The sequence below is a fragment of the Scyliorhinus torazame genome, chromosome 2 (assembly GCF_047496885.1).
Source record: "Scyliorhinus torazame isolate Kashiwa2021f chromosome 2, sScyTor2.1, whole genome shotgun sequence".
In the NCBI taxonomy this organism is placed as follows: domain Eukaryota; kingdom Metazoa; phylum Chordata; class Chondrichthyes; order Carcharhiniformes; family Scyliorhinidae; genus Scyliorhinus; species Scyliorhinus torazame.
The window spans coordinates 396,335,952-396,358,634 of NC_092708.1; the positions used below are offsets into that span (position 1 = coordinate 396,335,952).

The 22,683-nt window shown below is 49.5% G+C and overlaps 1 protein-coding gene across 2 annotated transcripts in view; it reads right to left on the minus strand.

Annotated features, from left to right (window-relative positions):
* The window catches only part of mthfd1b (methylenetetrahydrofolate dehydrogenase (NADP+ dependent) 1b), a 90,054-nt gene that overhangs the window by 23,130 nt on the left and 44,241 nt on the right, over window positions 1-22,683 (minus strand). For both annotated transcript variants that reach the window (XM_072494257.1, XM_072494256.1), the window contains exons 18-20: window positions 22,429-22,569; window positions 10,280-10,348; window positions 8,359-8,470 (exon numbers count right to left, since the gene is read on the minus strand). In XM_072494257.1, coding sequence (XP_072350358.1) covers window positions 8,359-8,470; window positions 10,280-10,348; window positions 22,429-22,569 — 322 coding nt within the window. The remainder of the gene's footprint in view (window positions 1-8,358; window positions 8,471-10,279; window positions 10,349-22,428; window positions 22,570-22,683) is intronic.

The following is a 22,683-nucleotide window of genomic DNA, read 5'->3' on the forward strand; positions in this document are numbered from 1 at the left end:
TTAAAAACGCGATCATTAAATACTTGGCAGTGCCGGTGGGGTGGGCGAGCAGGGCGGCCGCGAAAAAAAAGAGCTCCCGCCGGTGGCCGCGATTCGCGGAAATCCCCGAGACCCCACGCACTCCCCGGCTATCGTCGGCCTTTGGGGCCGCCACGAGCAGCCAGCGGGGCCGGTTTAAAAGCCGGCGAAGAATCCCGCGCGGGTGTCGGGCGGCTGAGGCGCCGGGTCCGGCAGGTCGGAGCAGCGGGGGCGGAGCTACGAAGAGGTCAAGGCGGCAGGCCCGAGCGCCATGTAGGGAGGGTGCTCCATGTCGGATGGCTCCCACCTAGGAAGAAGGAGGTTTGAAGCCTGGTCCCAGGTGAATGTAGAGGAGAAAGAAAGAAGATTCATGGAAGTTTGGTAAAAGTTTTTTTTTCTCAAAAAAGAAGAATTTCAGATTGATGAAGGGCAGAAGGGTGAAGGGGGAGAGAGGAGAAAGGAAAGAAGATAAAAAACAATAAGCCGCTAAAAGATGGGAAAAGCAGCGTCAAAGAAAGGAGGAAACGCGGGTTCGCCGCCGAAGGAGAAGACGAGCAAAAGCAAAAGTGTTGACAGGATGGCGGAAGCCGAACTGCAAGGCGGGGCCGCACTACTTACGGTGGAGAAGATGACCGAGGTGATGGTGGTGGAGCTGGAAAAACGTTTGGTGAGGCACATGGAGATCCTGAGGAAAGAGATGGTGGTCGTGGTGAGGTCATTGTTGGAGGAGGCAATCGGCCCGATGAGGGTGGAGGTGGCAAAGGCATCGGCCGAGGTGAGAGAGCAGGGCGAGAAGATGAAGGAGGTGGAGGAGGCCGTGACACGACACAGCGACCAGGTCACCTCGATGGGGGACGAGCTGTGGAGGGTGGTGGAGGTTAACAGAGGGCTCCGAGCAAAGCTGGAAGACTTGGAAAACCGCTCAAGGCGGCACAATTTGAGAATTGTGGGCTTGCCCGAAGGGACAGAGGGCCCAAGGCCAACGCAATACTTCGCCAAGAAGTTGGCGGAGCTGATGGGGGAGGGCGAGAACCCCACCTTGTACGAGCTAGACCGAGCTCATCGGTCATTAAGGCCGAAGCCCAAAATGAACGAGCCGCCAAGGGCAGTAATTATCTGCTTCCATAAGTTTTGCATGAAGGAGAAAGTATTAAGCTGGGCAAAGCAGAAGCGTGAGGTGCTGTGGGATGGTACTGCGGTTCGGATCTACCAGGACTGGACGGTGGAGTTGGCAAAACGACGAGCAGCGTTTGGGCGAGTGAAGGCGGCTTTGTACAAGAAGGGGGTGCGATTTGGTGTGGTGTACCCGGCGAAGTTGAGAGTAACATATAAAGCCAAAGACTTTTATTTTGAGACAGCGGAGGCGGCTGAGGCATTCGTGAGGGCAGAAGGCTTGGGACAGACGTGAAGAGCGGAACTGGAAGAAAGACTGTGGACTGTGTTTGAGCGGCTGGAAAATGTACAAATGTAACAACTTTCTTTTTACTGATTTGTATTGAAATTTACTTCTCTTTGCATTGTTGCAGAGTTCAAGTTAATGGTGTTCTGTGTTGCGACGGTTAAATGTTATGTTAGTGAATTGTAGGGGTTGGATTGTTGGGTTTGTTTTGGTGTTTCTTTCTCTGGGACTGGGCGGAAGGGGGCGAGAGGTATTGGCGGGGGGAGCCACCCGCGCTAGCTAACTAGAGTCAGTTAGTGAACGGGGGTGAGGTGAGAGGAGGACTGCGGACGTTGGAGCCTGGATAGCAGGCTTCAATGGGCCTACGAGGCGAGCAAGAGGGGGTGGAGGGAGGGATGTTGGGGGATGTTTTGGTAGAGGGGGTTCTTGGGAGGGGGAAGGGGTTCGATGTTAACAATGGACAGGGGCGGGTCAGGCTTGTGGGGCAGGGCCCGGTGGTATGGTGATGGTGGATAAGAAAGGTGGGGGGGGGGTGAGAGACCCCCAGTTAGGATAATCACGTGGAACGTGAGCGGGCTAGGAGGTCCGGTCAAGAGTGCTTCTTGCACATCTTAAAAGTTTGAAAGCCGATGTAGCAATGCTGCAGGAGACTCACTTGAGGGTGAAGGACCAGGTGAGACTTAAAAAGGGTTAGCCAAGTGTTTCACTCCGTATTTGATGGAAGGGCTCGAGGGGTAGCGGTGCTGGTCAGCAAAAGGGTACGCTTCTAGATGGAGGTGGTGGTGGCAGATCAGGGGCGTAGATATGTGATTGTGACAGGGGCATTGGAGGAGAGATTAGTGGCGCTGTTAAGTGCATACGGTCCCAATTGGGACGATGTGGGATTCGCGAGGAAGGTGGTTGGGGCTATTCCTGACTTAGACACGCATGAGCTGATTGGGGGGGGGGGGGGGGGGAGACTGGAACCTGGTGCAGGAGCCAAGGTTGGACAGATCACGGCCGCGCTTGCTGGTCCCATCAGGGGGGGGGGCGAAGGCGCTGGCTGGGCTAATGGTGGAAATGAGAGGGGTGGACCCTTGGAGGTTCCTGCACCCAAGGAAACAGGAGTATTCGTTTTTCTCAGCGGTCCATAAGGTATACTCGCGGATCGACTTTTTTGTGGTGGGGAAGGCTTTGCTGACTGGAGTCAAGGGGTCGGAATACTCTGCAATTGCAGTGTCAGATCACACTCCACATTGGGTGGATATGGTGCTAGAGAAGGGGGCAGCGCAGAGACCGGGGTGGAAACTGGATGTGGGGCTTTTGGGGAACCAAGTATTCTGTGAGAAAATTGAAAAGGTAATTAAGGAATATGTAGATTTTAATTGTACGGGTGAGGTGTCGAAGGCAGTCGTCTGGGAGGCTCTAAAGGCGGTGGTGAGAGGTGAGGTAATTTTGTTTAAGGCTAGGGTGGATAAGGAGGAGAGGTTGGAGCGGCAGAGGGTGTTGGAATCTTGTATTTGAAAGAAGGTTAACTCCTGGCTGGCTCGCCAATTGTTGAGAATCTTTAATTTAAAAGGGATCTCAACCTGCCGAACTACGCCAATTGTTAGAATTTGCAACTGAAGGAATGTTAACTCCTGCCTGACAGTACGCCAAGTTTGGGGGAAGCTTAGTTGATGAATCAAAGTCCTGGCGCAATACGACAAGTTGTAAGATTTGTAATATTTCTGGACTATGCCAAGTTGTTCGATTCCTTGTATTATTCGACTGTGTAAAGTTGAAGGAATTTATATTATCTCTGCTATTCGGTTACCAGTAGCACTTTGCGAATACTGGGACTCGGCAGAAATTTGCAGTTAAAAATTCTCAGGTGCCAATAAGAACTGTTTTATTTGTAGTTGCTGAATTACAATTTGAAAGTCATTTAAAAGGCAATTCGTAGACAATTCGAAGCTTTCAGAGAATTACAGACATTATCTTTTTGCTTAGGCAGACAGCTCGAAAGTAACTTTTAAAAGGTCAAAGTCTGGAAATGAAACGTGAAGAGAGAGAGCTAATCTTCAGCTAAACTCAAACTCAAAGTCAAAAGTACACTACATCACTGACACAGACTGACACAAAGACAAGAATCCCCAAAAGACAAAACTAAAATGGCGGGCGGAAACTTTTCAGTTATACACTTTCATATCTGTCTTAAGTAATTTAATCACACCCCAATATAATCCTAATTGGTTTGGGTTAGACTCAAACACATTTGATTTGATGGCAAGCCGTCCATCTTCAATGTGCAACATCTGCTTTTAATTGTTTCATGTCTACATGTTATGGAATGTGATATTCTGCTAATCTTTACCAGCAATAGACTGGTTTTAAGGTAGCTTAGCTGTTATCTGCATTGTGAACAATGGTGCCTTCATGTTGCTATGGTATTCAGTCCTTGTCCTTGACAATTAGCACAAGCAGTGTCAAATTGTAATGTCACACTGACTTTGAAAATATGCATTTGCCAGAACAACGGACCTCAGTAAAAGTGAATTATGCTGTATAAATGGGTATTTAAAACTAGGGCTTAATATTTATGCTTAAACAGCTATCCTTTACCTATACTAGTTGTATTCGAAATACCTGGCTTCTACAGAGGGTAATAGATGAGATGTTGGAGGTAGATAGGAGGTATGCAGAGGATGGGGATCCGGCAAAGCTGGAAAAGAGGAAGGAACTACAGGCGAGCTTCGACCGACTACCCATCAGGAAGGCGGTGCGCCAACTGAGATGAGCAAGGGGTGCAGTTTATGAACATGGAGATAAGGCGAGGATAGGTCAGCTCCGGAGGGAGGCAGCGGCAAGGGAAATTCTTCAGGTGAAGGATAGGGCAGGGAAGTTGGTGGTGGCCCCAGTGCTGATTAACAAGGTTTTTGAGGAGTTTTATGAGAGGTTGTACAAGTCAGAGCCACCCGGGGGAGACCGTGAGATGCAGGAATTTCTAGATGGGTTGGAGTACCCGAGGCTAGGGGAGGGGGACAGGGCTACATTAGAAGGAGCAATAGTGGAGCAGGAGATAAAGGATGCGATTGGGAGGATGCAATCGGGGAAGGTGGCAGGGCCGGATGGGTTTCCGGTGGAATATTATAAAAAATTTAAGGATAGGTTGGCACCCCTGATGGTGGAGATGTTTGAGGGGGCGATAGGGAAGGGGGTGTTGCCGCAAACCTTGGGGCAGGCATCGATTTCACTGTTACTAAAAAAAGATAAGGATCCGACGGAGTGTGGGTCGTATCGGCCCATATCACTTCTGAATGTCGACGTAAAAGTGTTGGCGAAGGTACTGGCGGGTAGGCTGGAGGAGTGCCTCCCGAAGGTAATAGGGGAGGATCAGACGGGGTTTGTGAAAGGGAGGCAGCTGTTTTCAAACATTAGGAGGGTTTTGAACATTGTTATGGCACCGGCGGAAAGAAAGGAAACAGAGGTAGCTGTGGCATTGGATGCCGAGAAGGCGTTTGATCGGGTAGAATGGGGGTACCTGATGGCAGTGCTGGAGCGGTTTGGGATTGGACCAAGGTTTGTGAACTGGGTAAAGCTATTATATAAGGAATCGAAGGCGAGTGTCCGCACAAATAATATCAGTTCGAGATATTTCTCTCTCCACCGTGGGACTAGACAGGGATGTCCTATGTCCCCCCCTGCTGTTTGCACTTGCGATTGAGCCGTTGGCCATCGCATTGAGAAGTTCGGGAGCATGGAAAGGATAGAGCATAGGGTGTCCTTATATGCCGACGACTTGCTGCTGTATGTGTCGGAGCCGAGTGCGTCGATAGGAGGAATATTGGAGCTACTGCGGGTATTTGGGTCTCTCAGGGTACAAGTTGAACCTGGACAAGAGTGAGTACTTTGTGGTGTCTCGGCCGGGGGTGCGGGCAGGGGTGGGGGGGCTGCCATTCCGTAGAGCAGGGACTCATTTTAGGTATCTGGGGGTGCAGGTTGCCCGGGAGGTGAGGCTTCGTAGGTACAACATCACTAGTTTGGTGGGGAGAGTGAAAGCCGATCTGGCAAGGTGGGACGGCCTTCTTCTGTCACTGGCAGGTCGGGTACAGGCAGTTAAAATGAATGTGTTGCCGCGATTCCTGTTTATTTTTCAATACCTACTGATTTTCCTGCCAAAGACTTTTTTCAGGGAGATTGAGGGAAGGATTACCACATTCATATGGGGAGGGAAGGTGGCCAGAGTGAGAAAGGTGCTGCTACAGAGGGGAAGGCAGGCAGGGGGTTTGGGTCTCCTGAACCTGTTGTACTACTGCTGGGCGGTGAACGTGGAGAAAGTGCGGAGCTGGGTCAGAGGGGTGGATTCTCAGTGGGTCAGAATGGAGGAGAGTTTGTGTAGGGGGTCGGGGCTGAAGGCACGAGCAACAGCGCCGCTCCCGATAGCTCCGGGGAAATATTCAGGGAGTCCAGTAATAATAGCTTCATTGAAAATCTGGAGACAGTTTCGCCAACACTTCGGGTTGGGTTTAGGGTCAAGGGAAATGCCGGTTGGGAGAACCACAGATTTGAGCCAGGGAGGTGGGATGGAAGTTTTCGGAAATGGGAAGAGAAGGGGATTAAGACGCTAAAAGATTTGTTTCTTCGGGGTCGGTTTGCAGGATTGAGGGAGCTGGAAGCGAAGAATGGGCTAGAGCAGGGAGAAGGGTTTAGGTACATGCAGGTTCGGGATTTTGCCAGGAAGGAGATACAGAGCTTCCCAGAGGAACCGGCCTCCGCATTGCTGGAGGAGGTGTTGACGACAAGGGGACTGGAGAAGGGGGCAGTGTCAGCGGTGTACGGAGCTATTCTGGAAGAGGATAAGGCACCACTGGAAGGGATCAAAGCAAAGTGGGAGGAAGAGCTGGGAGAGGTTATAGAGGAGGGGGTCTGGTGTGAGGTGCTCCGGAGAGTGAATGCCTCCACCTCATGTGCGAGGTTGGGGCTGATACAGCTGAAGGTGGTATATAGAGCACACCTCACGAGGACAAGGATGAGCCGATTTTTTTGAAGGAGTAGAGGATGTGTGTGAGCGTTGCGGGGGGGGGGGGGGGGGCCTGCGAATCACGTTCATATGTTTTGGTCCTGACCAAAGCTAGGGGAGTACTGGAAGGAGGTATTTAGGGTAATTTCCAAGGTGGTGCGTGTGAAACTGGACCCGGGTCCCCAGGAGGCCATATTCGGGGTGTCGGACCAGCCAGGGTTGGAAACGGGAGCGGAGGCAGATATCATAGCCTTCGCCTCGTTGATCACCCGAAGGCGGATCCTGCTGGGATGGAGAGCAGCCTCTCCACCCAGTGCCCAGGCGGGGGGACCTGTTGGAATACTTGACCCTTGAGAAGGTTAAGTTCGAACTGAGGGGAAGCTCGGAGGGGTTCTACAAGTCATGGGCACTATTTATTATGCACGTTCAAGAACTGGATAACATTGAACATTAGTTGGGGGGGTGGGTGGGTGGAGAGCTGTGTAGATTAAGGGTGACTATGGGTAATCCCTGATTCCTATTTGTCATTTGTTTATGTAAACATGCGGCTGAGGTTTGGGGGTTAGTGGGCAGATGGGTTTGTTGTTATTATGGGGACTGACATATCTTGCTGATTATTGTTTATTGTTGATGGGTGTAAATGTGGGAGAAAACGTGAAAAAGGAGAATAGAAATATTTTTTTTAAAAAATTAAATACTTGGCAGTCATTGACCTGGAGGGTTTCGCTCTTCACAGTTGGTTCTGGACCTGACATTTCCAGCATTCTCTGTTCTTAGTTTCATATTTATAACCGTCGCGGCTTTTTGCTTTTCTTAAAAGGCACTGACGGGGTAGATAGAGAGAAACTATTCCCTCCGGTGAGGGAGTAAGGAACAAGAGAGAGTGACTGTAAAAATCAGAGCCAGCCTATCTCGGGAGCCCGTCACGCGAAGAGCAGTGGGAAACTGGCATGCTCGCCCACAAAGATCTGCTGGAGCGCCATGCAAAATCCGGAGCACAGACGGATGAGATTTTTTGCAGAGGATTCACACGGACCCGACACGTTAATTCTGTTTCTCTCGGGACAACACGGACGACGCAGTGGTTAGCACTGCTGCCTCATGGCGCAGAGGTCGGTCCAGGTTCGATATCGGCTCTGGGCCACTGTCTGTGTGGAGTTTGCACATTCTCCCTGTGTCTGCGTGGGTTTCACCCCCACAACCCAAAGATGTGCAGGGCAGGTGGATTGGCCACGCTAAATTGCTCCTTAATTGGAAAAAATGAATTGGGTAAACTAAATTTAAAAAAAAGAACAAAAATTCTGTTTTGCTCTCCAGACGCTGCCAGACCCGCTGGGCTTTTCCAGGGAGGTATATATCGATATTTATTGTTGATGAGATTGTTGGCTGTTTGGGATGTAGGAAGTCAAGGCCTGCTTGGTGGAAGTGAGATACAGATCAGCCATAAGAACATAAGCAATAGGAGCAGGAGGAGGCCATTCGGCCCCTCAAGCCTGCTCTCCCATTTGATAGGATCAGGGCGGATCTGATCCTGACCTCAACTCCATTTTCCTGCCTGCTCTCAATTTCCTGACAGACCAAAACTCTACCCAACTCAGCCTCGAATATATTCGCTGACCCGGCCTCCACTGCTCACCGGAGAAGAAATGAATTCCAAACATTAACAACCCTCGGCAAGAAATCCATCCTCACCTGCGTCTTCAAGGGGAGACGCCTTACTGTGAAACTGTGACCTCTACTTTCAGATGTCCCCAACGTGGGGGGAAATTATCCAATTGAACGGCGATGGAATGGGCCAGATGGGCCGAATGGCCTCCTCCTGTTTCAAAAGCTCAAGCTACAGATAAGGAGGGTTCTAGCTGAAGCAGTTGTCGTCTTTGTGCAGCCATCGGGCTGGACAGGTTTCCAATCAGTTTACAAAGAATTAAAACAGGTCAGCCACAAACCTGCCATTACTCACCTACAAAACCACCAGGCCCAACAAGCTTCAACGCTATCTTGTCAGCCAGGATGGAGGAATTTCCGTGTGCGATGTTGGCAAAAGGTCCGGCGTGAACAAACACGGGGGTCCCCTGTGAATAACACGTTAGAAAGAATGAGTCGGTGGCTGTGCCTGGCTGAAAACACAGATACCCTGGTCTAGGAGAACCCTGACCAGACAGACGGCCTGCTTCTTGTGCTGGGAGCTACGCAACGGGTTATTTCCATAATCCAGAGATCCGAAAATTCGACCACAAACACAGGCAGTGATGTGAAAGCAACGACAACTTATATTTATACAGCATCTTTGAACATCATTAAAATACGCCAAGGTGCTTCGGAGAGAGTTATGAAACAAAGTAAAAGGCCGAGCGATGTAAAGGGAAATCAGACGACGTAGCCAGAAGCTTGGGCAATGGGGAAGGTTCTAACTAAGGACAGTCAGATAGAGGGAGAGACGGGGAAGTTGCAGGGAGGGTAATCCGGAGCTCAAAACCCAGGCTACTGAAGGCACCAAGCCACCAATGGTGAAGTGATTAAAAATCAGGGATATCAAGAGGCCAGAAATAAAATAAGGTGGAAATCGCGGGAGGATTGTGAGGCTGGAGGAGATTACAGAAAGAGAGAGGGGGTGAGGCCATGGCAGGGATCTGAAAACAAGGATGATAATTTCAAAATCTACTGGCCCAAAGCTAGCCAGCAAACTGCTCTCATCATTAGCAGCTTCATTTCAAATGCAATGAACTAGGGAAATTACAGGAAAAGACCATCCGATCCATCTCCCCTATCCAGTAAAGCTCTGTGGATAGCTCCGTTTCTCCGGCCCCGCACACACGCCCCCCGGGTTTCCCGACGGGGTGGGAGTGGCCACGATAGGAAGCCCCACTGGCCAGCTGCGGGAACGGGGAATCCCGGTGCCGGCCGGGGGGGGGGGCGCTCCGGAATACGGGGCTGGCGGGACAGGGAATCCCACCCAGGATGTCGGAGTAACTTGCACCCAGCACCCGCTCCTTGGCATCATACATCAGCTGCTCGGTGTTACTTTGTGCTCCCGGTGTCACCTGGGATTGAGGGAGTAACATTGCCTGAGTCAGAAGGTCACGAGTTCGGAAGTCCCACTCCAGAGGCACGAGCGCCAATCTAGACGGATGCTCCCTCTGCAGTACTGAGGGAGTGCTGCCAGGGCACAGGGACCTTCTCTCAGAGAGGGATCTCAAACCCAGCTCTGTTCGGCATGGAAGTAAAAGATTCCACAGCCACTACTTTGAAAAAGAACAGGGGATTTGTCCCTGATGAATATTTATCCCTCACCTGGTCATTCACATTACTGCTGTGGGATGTTGCTGTGTGCAATTAATGCATTGACTACACCCACTTCATTGGTTGCAAAACACTGTGGGACATCCTGAGGTTGTGACAGATACTGTTTCTATAGTATCTGTCCCTCTTGGACCTCATCCTCAAAAAAACAAGAGTAAAAGTATTATTCCACCTTGATCAAAAGGTACCACCTGCCTTTTTTATCCATTTAATATTCCCCCTTAGCTCCAAGTCACTCACCACCCTGACGTGGAAATATATCGGCCATTCCTTCACTGTCGCTGGGGCAATATCCTGGAGCTCCCTCCCTAACAGCACGGTGGGTGTACCTACACCACAGGGATCACAGTGGGGATCAGGAAGACAGCTCACCACCACCTTCTCAAAGGGCAATTAGGGATGGGCAATAAATGCTGGTTTAGCCGGAGGCCCACATCCCGGGAACAAAGAAAGAAAAAGCTACACTAACAGAGAAAGTTACACTTAACTTGGAATTTTAATTAAACATTACTCTCACCCCCACCCCGTCCATGTGACTTTGGCAGCTTCATGTTAGCAGATATGAATGAAACAGCACAAACCTCCAATGTCTGCATGAGGTTGGGTTTGATGGCATCCTTCATTAGAACAGCTAGAGCTCCACTGATTCCCTGGGAGAGAAAAATAATTGATCAGAATCTTTATTAGCATGAGGCAGACTTCCAACACCGAGAAAGGCAGTGTGACTAACTTTCACTGCTACTTACAAACAGATTTGCTTTTAAATATCACAGCACCTCCATTTCCAAGTGTTTTGTAAAATAAATTTAAAGTACCCAAATATATTTTTTTCCAATTAAGGGGGAATTTAACGTGGCCAATCCACCTACCCTGCACATCATTGGGTTGTGGGGGTGAGACCTATGCAGATACGGGTAGAATGTGCAAGCTCCACACGGAGAGTGACCCAGGATCGAACCGGAGGGGATGAGGCACTTCCTAGGGGGGCTGAATTTCCCGAAGGTGGACGGGGAGCTGGTAGAAAGGCTGGAGGCCCCGATCAGGATCGAAGAGATAGCGGAGGGGCTGAAGGCCATGCAGTCGGGTAAAGCCCCGGGGCCGAACGGGTACCCAGTGGAGTTTTATAAAAAGTTCTCTGGGATATTGGGGCTGCTGCTGACGAGGACATTCAATGAGGCAAGGGAAAGAGGGGTGCTGCCCCCGACGATGTCACAGGCCACGATCTCGCTGATTCTGAAGCGGGACAAGGATCCGGAGCTGTGTGGGGCCTACAGGCCTCCCTATTGAGTGTGGACGCCAAACTGCTGGCCAAAATGTTGTCCTCTAGGACTGTGTTCCGGACGTGATTGGGGAGGACCAGACAGGGTTCGTTAAGGGTGGCCAATGTAAGAAGGCTGCTAAACGCGATCATGATGCCCTCAGAAGGTAGGGAGGTGGAGGTAGTAGTTGCAATGGACGCAGAGAAGACTTTTGATCGAGTAGAATGGGAATATCTGTGGGAGGTACTGGGACGGTTCGGATTTGGGCGGGGCTTTATTGACTGGGTCAGGTTGCTGGATCAGGCTCCTGTGGCGAGCGTATGGACAAACAGGACATCAAACTATTTTAGGCTACATCGGGGCACGAGACAGGGATGCCCCCTCTCCCCACTGTTGTTCGCGTTAGCTGTAGAGCCGTTGGCAATTGCACTATGTATTGGACACAGTAGAGGGATGCAAGAAATCATGAGGATTCTGGGGGAATTTGGCCGGTTCTCAGGGTACAAACTAAATATGGGTAAAAGCGAGATGTTTGCGATCCAGGCAAGGGGACAGGAGAGGCGATTGGGGAGCTGCCGTTTAGAGTGGTCGGGGGAAGCTTTGGGTACCTAGGCATCCAAGTGGCGCGGGAATGGGAACGGCTGCACAAACTAAATCTGGCCTGACTAGTAGAACAAATGAAGGACGATTTTTGGAGGTGGGACGCGCTCCCATTGTCACTAGCTGGGAGGGTACGGACGGTGAAGATGACGGTCCTTCCGAGATTCCTGATTGTGTTTCAGTGTCTTCCCATCTTTATTCCGCAGACTTTTTAAAAATGGGTTAACAAAGTTATCACCGGCTTTGTGTGGGCGGGCAAGACCCCGCGAGTAAAAAAGGGGATGCTTGAGCGGAGCCGGGCTGCCGCTGCCAAACTTCAGTAACTACTATTGGCCGGCGAATATAGCCATGATCAGGAAGTGGGTGGTGGGGGAGGGTCAGCATGGGAGCGTATGGAGGCGGCTTCATGTAAGGGCACCAGCTTGGGGGTGTTGATAACGGCGCCTCTACCGTTCCCGCCGGCACGGTACTCCACCAGCCCCGTGGTGGTGGCGGCCCTGAGAGTCTGGGGGCAATGGAGGAAACGTGGGAGCAGAGGGAGCATCGGTCTGGTCTCCAATTTGTAATAATCACCAGTTTGCCCCGGGGAGGCTGGATGGAGGGTTTCGGAGATGGCGGAGGTCAGGAATTGAGAGGATGGGGGATATGTTTATAGAGGGGAGCTTTCCTAGCTTGAGGGAGCTGGAGGAGAAATTTGGATTGGCGAGGGGAAATGAATTCAGGTACCTGCAGGTGCTGGACTTCTTACGTAGGCAGGTCTCAACCTTCCCGCTCCTACCGCTAAGGGGGATACAGGACAGGGTAGTTTCCAGAGGGTGGGTGGGAGAAGGGAAGGTCTCTGACATCTCTCAGGAACTTATGGTGTCAGAGGAGACACAGACTGAGGAGCTGAAGCGCAAGTGGGAGGAGGAGCTGGGAGGAGAGATAGAGGATGGTCTCTGGGCGGACGCGCTGAGTAGAGTCAACGCGTCCACAACATGTGCCAGGCTCAGCCTGATACAGTTTAAGGTTGTGCGGCTCACGTGACAGTGGCCCGGATGAGCAGGTTCTTTGGGGTAGAAGACAGGTGTGCAAGGTGTACGGGAGGGTCAGCGAACCATGTCCACATGTTCTGGACATGCCCAAAGCTCAGGGGATTCTGGCAGGGGTTTGTGGACGTCATGTCCACGGTGTTAAAAACAAGAGTGTCACTGAGTCCAGAGGTGGCGGTTTTCGGGGTGTCAGAAGATCCGGGAATCCAGGAGGAGAAAGAGGCAGACGTCTGGCCTTTGCTTCCCGGGTAGCCCGGAGACGGATATTATTAGCTTGGAGGGACTCAAAGCCCCCAAAGTCGGAGACCTGGCTATCGGACATGGCTAGCTTTCACTGTTTGGAGAAAATCAAGTTCACATTGAGGGGGTCACTGTTGGGGTTTGCTTGCAGAAAATTGTTAGCAGAAAAGGGGGGGGGGGGGGGGTTAGTTCAGCTTAGAGTAGGGGGTTAATAAAGGTGGGACTTGTAAGGGAGGAAGCAGGCTTTTTGCACTATGTTTATAGATTCATTTACATTGTTCATTTTGTCGTTGTTGTAAAACCAAAAATACCTCAATAAAATTGTTTATTAAAAAAAAAGAAAGTGTGAGGAACTTGAAGAACGGCCGATTTGGAAAAACAGAATGATTGGTATAACTCCAGGCGTAGAGTCAAGACGCCAGCCTCCCTTAATACCAGGCCAGAAGATCTGGATTCAGGATCGAAGATCTGAAGGCACAGTCCTTGAATGGACGAACAGCCACGTTCCTATTTCGTCCAAAGGCCATTGGGCATTTTCAGAAGATTCAGGAAAGCCCTGACCTGGTTAGTGCCCATGAGAAGATGTTTTGATCACCAGATGCTTTAGGATGAAGGTCCAGAGAATACACCAATCAACACACAGAATCTTGACCCATCCAATAAACTGGCCCAGGTCATCACCTCTGTTCAACTCCACCAACAAGATCAGGGATAGTTGCGACGGCACCTCAAACACTTAACCAGTGAACATCAGATTTTGGGAGTGGTAGTGTCAATAGTTTACCATTGTTATGAAAGAAGTTGACATTATACTGGGGGGGGGGGGGCAGTATAATGGGTTAACAGGCGTGGTAATCAGTCAGTGATGTGCATCATGATGCTGCAGTTTCTGTGTCGGGCAGGTGGAACAGTTGGCACCCAAGAGGGATGCGCCAAATGATAGCTCATCATGCATATAGTGTAAATAAAGGAGTAAACTTCCTAAGTCAGACCAGAGTTATTCACGACCAACATACAAAACAATCTGCCTCTTAACTCCAGGTGTACGACCAGCGTCAATGTGGAGAAACCGATCTTCTCCTCTCATTTCCTATTGGTACACTCATGCTGGGATGTATCTCTCCTCTTGGTCTACTCTTCCTGTGTGCACCAAGGACAGTAACACAAAGAGGCCATCCCTTTGCCAGGGCCATCAGAGCCCAGCTCTTATCCATCAAAGCCCAGGTGCCAGCCCAAATGATCAACTCAGAGAACTTGGGAGGATAAAAGCAAATTACTGCGGATGCTGGAATCTGAAACAACAACAGAAAATGCTGGACAATCTCAGCAGGCCCGACAGTATCTGTATAGAGAGAGAGAAGGCAGCGAACGTTTCGAGTTTGGGTGACTCTTTGTCAAAGCTGGGGAGAACTGGAAATGGGGTCAGATTTATCCTGGAGAGGGGGGGGCATGGGGCGGTGGGGCTGGATGGGGGGGACGGGGGACAGCGATAGGTGGAGATAGACAGAGATGTAGAAGACAAAATAATGTAATAGTAATAAAAATGGGGATGATTAAGGCCAAGAAGGGTGGGTTGTCACATGAAGAAATTAGAATTACAAACCCACTGACCATTACAAACCATTACAAACCCACCGACTCCCACAGCTCCCTCGACTACAGCTCTTCACACCCCACATCCTGTAATGTCTCCATCCCATTCTCCCAGTTCCTTCCCTCAGTCACATCAGTTCCGATGATGCCACTTTCCAAAGCGGTGCTGCTGACATGTCTTTGTTCTTCCTTAATCGTGGTTTCCCACCCACTCTGGTCGACAGGGCTCTCAATCGTCTCGGACACATCTCCCGCATCTCTGCCCTCACCCCCTCCCTTCCCTCCCAGAACCAGGAGAGGGTCCCCCTTGTCCTCACCTTTCACCCCACCAGGCTCTGCATTCAAAGGATCATCTGCAACCCGTTCCTCCAACTCCAGCGTGATGCCGCCACCAAGCACATCTTCCCCTCACTCCCCATCAGCATTTCGCAGGGACCGTTCCCTCCGGGATACCCTGGTCCACTCCTTCATCACCCCCAACACCTCAATCTCTTCCCACGGCACCTTCCCATGCAATGGCAGAAGGTGTAAAACACCTGCCCCGTTACCTCCTCATCATCTCAGGCCCTGAACACTCTTTTCAACTGAGGCAGCGCTTCACGTGCGCCTCCTTCAATCTGGTCTATTGCAATTGCTGCTCCCAATGCGGTCTACTCTACATTGGAGGGACTCAGAGGAAACATGACATGGTTTGGGCGGGTAAGTGTCGACTCAGCATGTCTGATCCTTGAAAGAGATAGCACGGGCACAATGTTTGAATGGCTTCGTCTGCTGCAAGTTTCTAATGTTCTGCACAAAACAAATGTTATAGGCTAGAGTGGAGAGCATGGTGCAAATTGCTGCCATTTCACCCTCTTTACAGACATACAGTTGTTAGCCGCTGCTTTGTAATGAAATTTCAACTCTTCAAAAATATAGAACAATTTACTAATTAAGTCAGAGATAGAATCGTATTACAAACATCGCAATCACGCTCACTTTCTGCTCACTCAGCCACAATGCAATTGAATTCAGAGACCTGCACAAACCTCACATCAGGACATGGCCCCAAGATTACATTTTGTCAAAGGTAATTGGTTTTGATTGTCTCATTTCCTCGGTCTCTCGCTCTCTCTCTACATAAAAAGATAAAATCCACTTGTGCTACGGTGGGGCAGCACGGTAGCACAAGTGGCTAGCACTGTGGCTTCACAGGGCCAGGGTCCCAGGTTCGATTCCCCGCTGGGTCACTGTCTGTGCGGAGTCTGCACGTTCTCCCCGTGACTGCGTGGGTTTCCTCCGGGTGCTCCGGTTTCCTCCCACAGTCCAAAAACGTGCAGGTTAGGTGGATTGGCCATGATAAATTGCCCTTAGTGCCCAAAAGGGTTAGGAGGGCTTATTGGGTTACGGGGATGGGGTAGAAGTGAGGGCTAAAGTGGGTCGGTGCAGACTTGATGGGCCAAATGGCCTCCTTCTGCACTGCATGTTCTATGATTAACTACTTACTTACCTTGCAGGTCAGCTGTTTAGTTCGGGAGAGAGAGCCGGGACCTTAGAAACAGCGCGGGAATTTGAAAAAGCGCGGGAGCTGCGAGGCAGAGGGGACCGTTTAAAAGGTCGCTGCCTGGGTGAGGTAAGTACTGATTAACTACTTACTTACCTTGCAGGTCAGCTGTTTAGTTCGGGAGAGAGAGCCGGGACCTTAGAAACAGCGCGGGAGCTGCGAGGCAGAGGGGACCGTTTAAAAGGTCGCTGCCTGGGTGAGGTAAGTACTGATTAACTACTTACTTACCTTGCAGGCCCAGTCGACTTCAGCAGGAGCGGAGCAGGCTAGTCCATTTCAGCGGGGGCAGTGCGGAAGTGATTTCTGGGAGGTAAGTCTCTCCTTTAAATTTTAGTGTTTAAGGTGGGAACAGGAAGTCGACCCGCAGACTTCTGGGAAGACCCTCACCAATAAATTCTGGTGGAGAGGAAACCCGAGACACTACACGTGTAGTGTCTCCCACCCGCCCTCCTCCTCTAACCTAATAATAAAACCCATTGGTGTGAGGTAAGTACCATATTTTATTGTTATTAATTTTTTTATTTTTTAAAAAAAATTTAATTTAGTTGTCAGCCAGATCTTGGTAGAAAGTTAGAGGGATGGCAGGGAAGGGAGTGCAATGTTCCTCCTGCAGGATGTTTGAGGTGAGGGATGCCGTTAGTGGCCCTGCTGATTTTACCTGCAGGATGTGCTGCCTTCTCCAGCTCCTCCAAGACCGAGTTAGGGAACTGGAGCTGGAGTTGGAAGAACTTCGGATCATTCGGGAGGCAGAGGGGGTCATAGATAGCAGCTTCACGGAATTAGTTACACCAAAGATTGGAGATAGATGGGTAACTGTAAGAGGGACTGGGAAAAAGCAGTCAGTGCAGGGATCCCCTGCGGTCATTCCCCTGAGAAACAAGTATACCGCTTTGGATACTTGTGGGGACGACGACTTACCAAGGGTAAGCCATGGGGTACGGGCCTCTGGCACGGAGTCTGTCCCTGTTGCTCAGAAGGGAAGGGGGGAGAGGAGCAGAGCATTAGTAATTGGGGACTCGATAGTCAGGGGCACAGATAGGAGATTTTGTGGGAGCGTGAGAGACTCACGTTTGGTATGTTGCCTCCCAGGTGCAAGGGTACGTGATGTCTCGGATCGTGTTTTCCGGGTCCTTAAGGGGGAGGGGGAGCAGCCCCAAGTCGTGGTCCACATTGGCACTAACGACATAGGTAGGAAAGGGGATAAGGATGTCAGGCAGGCTTTCAGGGAGCTAGGATGGAAGCTCAGAACTAGAACAAACAGAGTTGTTATCTCTGGGTTGTTGCCCGTGCCACGTGATAGTGAGATGAGGAATAGGGAGAGAGAGCAATTAAACACGTGGCTACAGGGATGGTGCAGGCGGGAGGGATTCAGGTTTCTGGATAACTGGGGCTCTTTCTGGGGAAGGTGGGACCTCTACAGACAGGATGGTCTACATCTGAACCTGAGGGGCACAAATATCCTGGGGGGGGAGATTTGTTAGTGCTCTTTGGGGGGGTTTAAACTAATGCAGCAGGGGCATCGGAACCTGGATTGTAGTTTTAGGGTAAGGGAGAATGAGAGTATAGAGGTCAGGAGCACAGATTTGACGTCGCAGGAGGGGGCCAGTGTTCAGGTAGGTGGTTTGAAGTGTGTCTACTTCAATGCCAGGAGTATACGAAATAAGGTAGGGGAACTGGCAGCATGGGTTGGTACCTGGGACTTCGATGTTGTGGCCATTTCGGAGACATGGATAGAGCAGGGACAGGAATGGATGTTGCAGGTTCCGGGGTTTAGGTGTTTTAGTAAGCTCAGAGAAGGAGGCAAAAGAGGGGGAGGGGTGGCGCTGCTAGTCAAGAGCAGTATTACGGTGGCGGAGAGGATGCTAGATGGGGACTCATCTTCCGAGGTAGTATGGGCTGAGGTTAGAAACATGAAAGGAGAGGTCACACTGTTGGGAGTCTTCTATAGGCCTCCAAATAGTTCTAGGGATGTAGAGGAAAGGATGGCGAGGATGATCCTGGATAAGAGCGAAAGTAACAGGGTAGTTATTATGGGAGACTTTAACTTTCCAAATATTGACTGGAAAAGATATAGTTCGAGTACATTAGATGGGTCGTTTTTTGTACAGTGTGTGCAGGAGGGTTTCCTGACACAGTTTGTTGACAGGCCAACAAGAGGCGAGGCCACATTGGATTTGGTTTTGGGTAATGAACCAGGCCAGGTGTTGGATTTGGAGGTAGGTGAGCACTTTGGGGACAGTGACCACAATTCGGTGACGTTTACGTTAAGGATGGAAAGGGATAAGTATACACCGCAGGGCAAGAGATATAGCTGGGGGAAGGGAAATTATGATGCCATTAGACGTGACTTGGGGGGGATAAGGTGGCGAAGTAGGCTGCAAGTGTTGGACACACTGGATAAGTGGAGCTTGTTCAAGGATCAGCTACTGCGTGTTCTTGATAAGTATGTACCGATCAGGCAGGGAGGAAGGTGACGAGTGAGGGAACCGTGGTTTACCAAAGAAGTGGAATCTCTTGTTAAGAGGAAGAAGGGGGCCTATGTGAAGATGAGGTGTGAAGTTTCAATTGGGGCGATGGATAGTTACAAGGTAGCGAGGAAGGATCTAAAGAGAGAGCTAAGACGAGCAAGGAGGGGACATGAGAAGTATTTGGCAGGAAGGATCAAGGAAAACCCAAAAGCTTTCTATAGGTATGTCAGGAATAAGCGAATGACTAGGGAAAGAGTAGGACCAGTCAAGGACAGGGATGGGAAGTTGTGTGTAGAGTCTGAAGAGATAGGCAAGATACTAAATGAATATTTTTCGTCAGTATTCACTCAGGAAAAAGACAATGTTGTGGAGGAGAATGCTGAGCTCCAGGTAAATAGATTAGATGGCATTGAGGTACGTAGGGAAGAGGTGTTGGCAATTCTGGACAGGCTGAAAATAGATAAGTCCCCGGGACCAGATGGGATTTATCCTAGGATTCTCTGGGAGGCCAGGGAAGAGATTGCTGGACCATTGGCTTTGATTTTTATGTCATCATTGGATACAGGAATAGTGCCAGAGGACTGGAGGATAGCAAATGTGGTCCCTTTGTTCAAAAAGGGGAGCAGAGACAACCCCGGCAACTATAGACCGGTGAGCCTCACGTCTGTAGTGGGTAAAGTCTTGGAGGGGATTATAAGAGACAAGATTTATAATCATCTAGATAGGAATAATATGATCAGGGATAGTCAGCATGGCTTTGTGAAAGGTAGGTCATGCCTCACAAACCTTATCGAGTTCTTTGAGAAGGTGACTGAACAGGTCGATGAGGGTAGAGCAGTTGATGTGGTGTATATGGATTTCAGCAAAGCGTTTGATAAGGTTCCCCACGGTAGGCTATTGCAGAAAATACGGAGGCTGGGGATTGAGGGTGATTTAGAGATGTGGATCAGAAATTGGCTAGCTGAAAGACGACAGAGGGTGGTGGTTGATGGGAAATGTTCAGAATGGAGTTCAGTCACAAGTGGAGTACCACAAGGATCTGTTCTGGGGCCGTTGCTGTTTGTCATTTTTATCAATGACCTAGAGGAAGGCGCAGAAGGGTGGGTGAGTAAATTTGCAGACGATACTAAAGTCGGTGGTGTTGTCGATAGTGTGGAAGGATGTAGCAGGTTACAGAGGGATATAGATAAGCTGCAGAGCTGGGCTGAGAGGTGGCAAATGGAGTTTAATGTAGAGAAGTGTGAGGTGATTCACTTTGGAAGGAATAACAGGAATGTGGAATATTTGGCTAATGGTAAAGTACTTGAAAGTGTGGATGAGCAGAGGGATCTAGGTGTCCATGTACATAGATCCCTGAAAGTTGCCACCCAGGTTGATAGGGTGGTGAAGAAGGCCTATGGAGTGTTGGCCTTTATTGGTAGAGGGATTGAGTTCCGGAGTCAGGTCATGTTGCAGCTGTACAGAACTCTGGTACGGCCGCATTTGGAGTATTGCGTACAGTTCTGGTCATCGCATTATAGGAAGGACGTGGAGGCTTTGGAGCGGGTGCAGAGGAGATTTACCAGGATGTTGCCTGGTATGGAGGGAAAATCTTATGAGGAAAGGCTGATGGACTTGAGGTTGTTTTCGTTGGAGAGAAGAAGGTTAAGAGGAGACTTAATAGAGGCATACAAAATGATCAGGGGGTTGGATAGGGTGGACAGTGAGAGCCTTCTCCCGCGGATGGAAATGGCTGGCACGAGGGGACATAGCTTTAAACTGAGGGGTAATAGATATAGGACAGAGGTCAGAGGTAGGTTCTTTACGCAAAGAGTCGTGAGGCCGTGGAATGCCCTACCTGCTACAGTAGGGAACTCGCCAAAATTGAGGGCATTTAAAAGTTTATTGGATAAACATATGGATGATAATGGTATAGTGTAGGCTAGATGGCTTTTGTTTCGGTGCAACATCGTGGGCCGAAGGGCCTGTACTGCGCTGTATTGTTCTATGTTCTAAAAAGCTGCAAATGCAAACATCAAAACCAGAAAAATGGGAAGCATCTCATTCTGGTTATTATAGAGCAAGCTTAATTGCATCTTAAATGCCCATCCCATTGATGAGAGCCAAGATCAAACTAGGAGAGCCCAAGCACATCCTATAAATTAGATCCCAGGCATACAGACCAGATTGACGATAATGTGCTATCATATCTCTCAAAACGTTCCACGGAATGATTTACTGTGGATCACAGTTAGCCGGTGCCGGAGGTCAAGATTACAGGAGAGTGAATATTTTTAGGGAGGGGAGACGAGTATTGGGAAAGATGGACACAACATTTGTGCCAATAACAGGCCATTCAGCCCGTCAATCTCTGTCTGTCTGGAATCTATGTATTATCTTCTTGTCTTGCCACTCCCTTTCTCCACATGATTCACAACCACCATCCCATTCGGTGCTGTTAAATATTAATGGAAGGCCCAGATTACATTGTTGGGAAGTATATAAAGCTGTTCACATTGGAGACAATGGCAGCAACATCTGTAGTTACAGTGGTTCGACTACTAATCTCCAAAGTCACAGGAAGTTGTTGAGACTGTCAAGTTGCAAACAGTTATGTTTTAAACTGTCCATTTAATTCCAAGAATGAATTGGGGTCCAAGGAATAACTAATCAGTATTTCATCCCAGACACAAGGCTCATGTGATTCACATTGCCATGGAGATCGACTTTAAGGGGTTTCTAGGATATCCCTGAAGTTACAGAAATAGCTGGTCTGCCAAGATCCAGGAGAGAGGGAGCATTGAGAAGACAAAGGTCTCTGCGGTTCACCACACGGGATCACGGGTGGGAGATCGGGGTGAGGAAACCAAATTCACGAGGATTTGAAACAGTCTTGGGATCCGGGGAAGGCCATTTAGGACGGACAGGAGGAGAAATTCCTTCATTCTGAAGGCTGTGGTGGCCAAATCACGGAGTATACTCAAGAAGGAAATAGATAAGATTTCTAGACTCGAAAGGTGTCGAGGGGTATGGGGAGCGTGGAGTACGGTGTTGAGATAGAGGATTAGCCATGATCATAATGAATGGCAGAGCAGACTCGAAGGGCCAAATGGCCTGCTCCTGCTCCTATTTTCCGTGCTTCTATGAGACAAGGCTGGTAGATTTTCCTAGCTTGGTGTAGAGGAAGAATCTCCAGGAAGAACCCTCACTGTGGAAGACAGTTCTGGGGTTAAAGGTTACCAGGCTGGGAAAGGAAAGGAACCAAAGTGAATTGTTGAAAGCCAACAACAACTTTGTACAGGGTCAAGGAAAATCGAATGTCTACTTAAGGGACAACGTAACGTATATTGCGAAGTGGGTTTTTGGGTGTGTTAAAAGAGACAAGTTCTGTTTTGCATTTTAAGTATAGGTTGCCAACAAAAATTTAGTGAAGTCATTTGTGCTTTTACAGTAAAAGTATTAACACCTAAAATCTTGTTGCGTCCATCTTTCAGCTATTAACTGGAAGTTCAGATTTAAAAAAAAAGTTATTGGTCTGTACAGGGGATCGTAACAATCGAAATCCAACAGTAGATAAATCAGCAACTGTTGGGCCCCCACCTCATTTCCAATTTCCCTTCAGTCTTTTCCAAGGATGTGCGCGGGGGGGGGGGGCTGAAAGGACGTTTATTTAATGGAGGTATTGGCCGTTGGATAGGAGGTTAGTCCAAGATTTCAAATCTTGTGGGCGTTAAAACTCCTGTGGCACTGCTCAAGAAGCAGAAGCGCCCTCCAGTGTCTTGGCCAACATTCTACCCTCAACCAACAAATAAACCAGGTTGATTGATCATGTACTGCCTGGCTGCTTGTGGGGCCTTGCTGTGTGTAAAATGGCTTTCCCACAATCATTGTTACTCTGCTTGAAAGCAATTAGCTGTTTGCAAAATGTTGAAAGATTATTACCGGGGGGGGGGGGGGGGGGGGGGGGGGGGGGGTTGGCCAGTTTCCGATCCAAAGTGACATTGAATATTGACGTACCAAATCGTCTGTGGTGACTGGCTCTCCTTTCTTGCTAGAAGCAACCACCATCTTCCCCAGTCGCTCCCTCATGTCCTTCAAACTATCGGTCAATGCCAGCACTGCCATGATCTCACTTGCCACTGTGATGTCGAACTGTGTCTAAAATAAGCAAACAAAAAAGCATCCCACTCATCAATCCTTTGACTTAGCCCAAGACATTGCATTAAATAAACCAGATTTTTGATGACACACGCTCCTTAGATAAGACGTTAT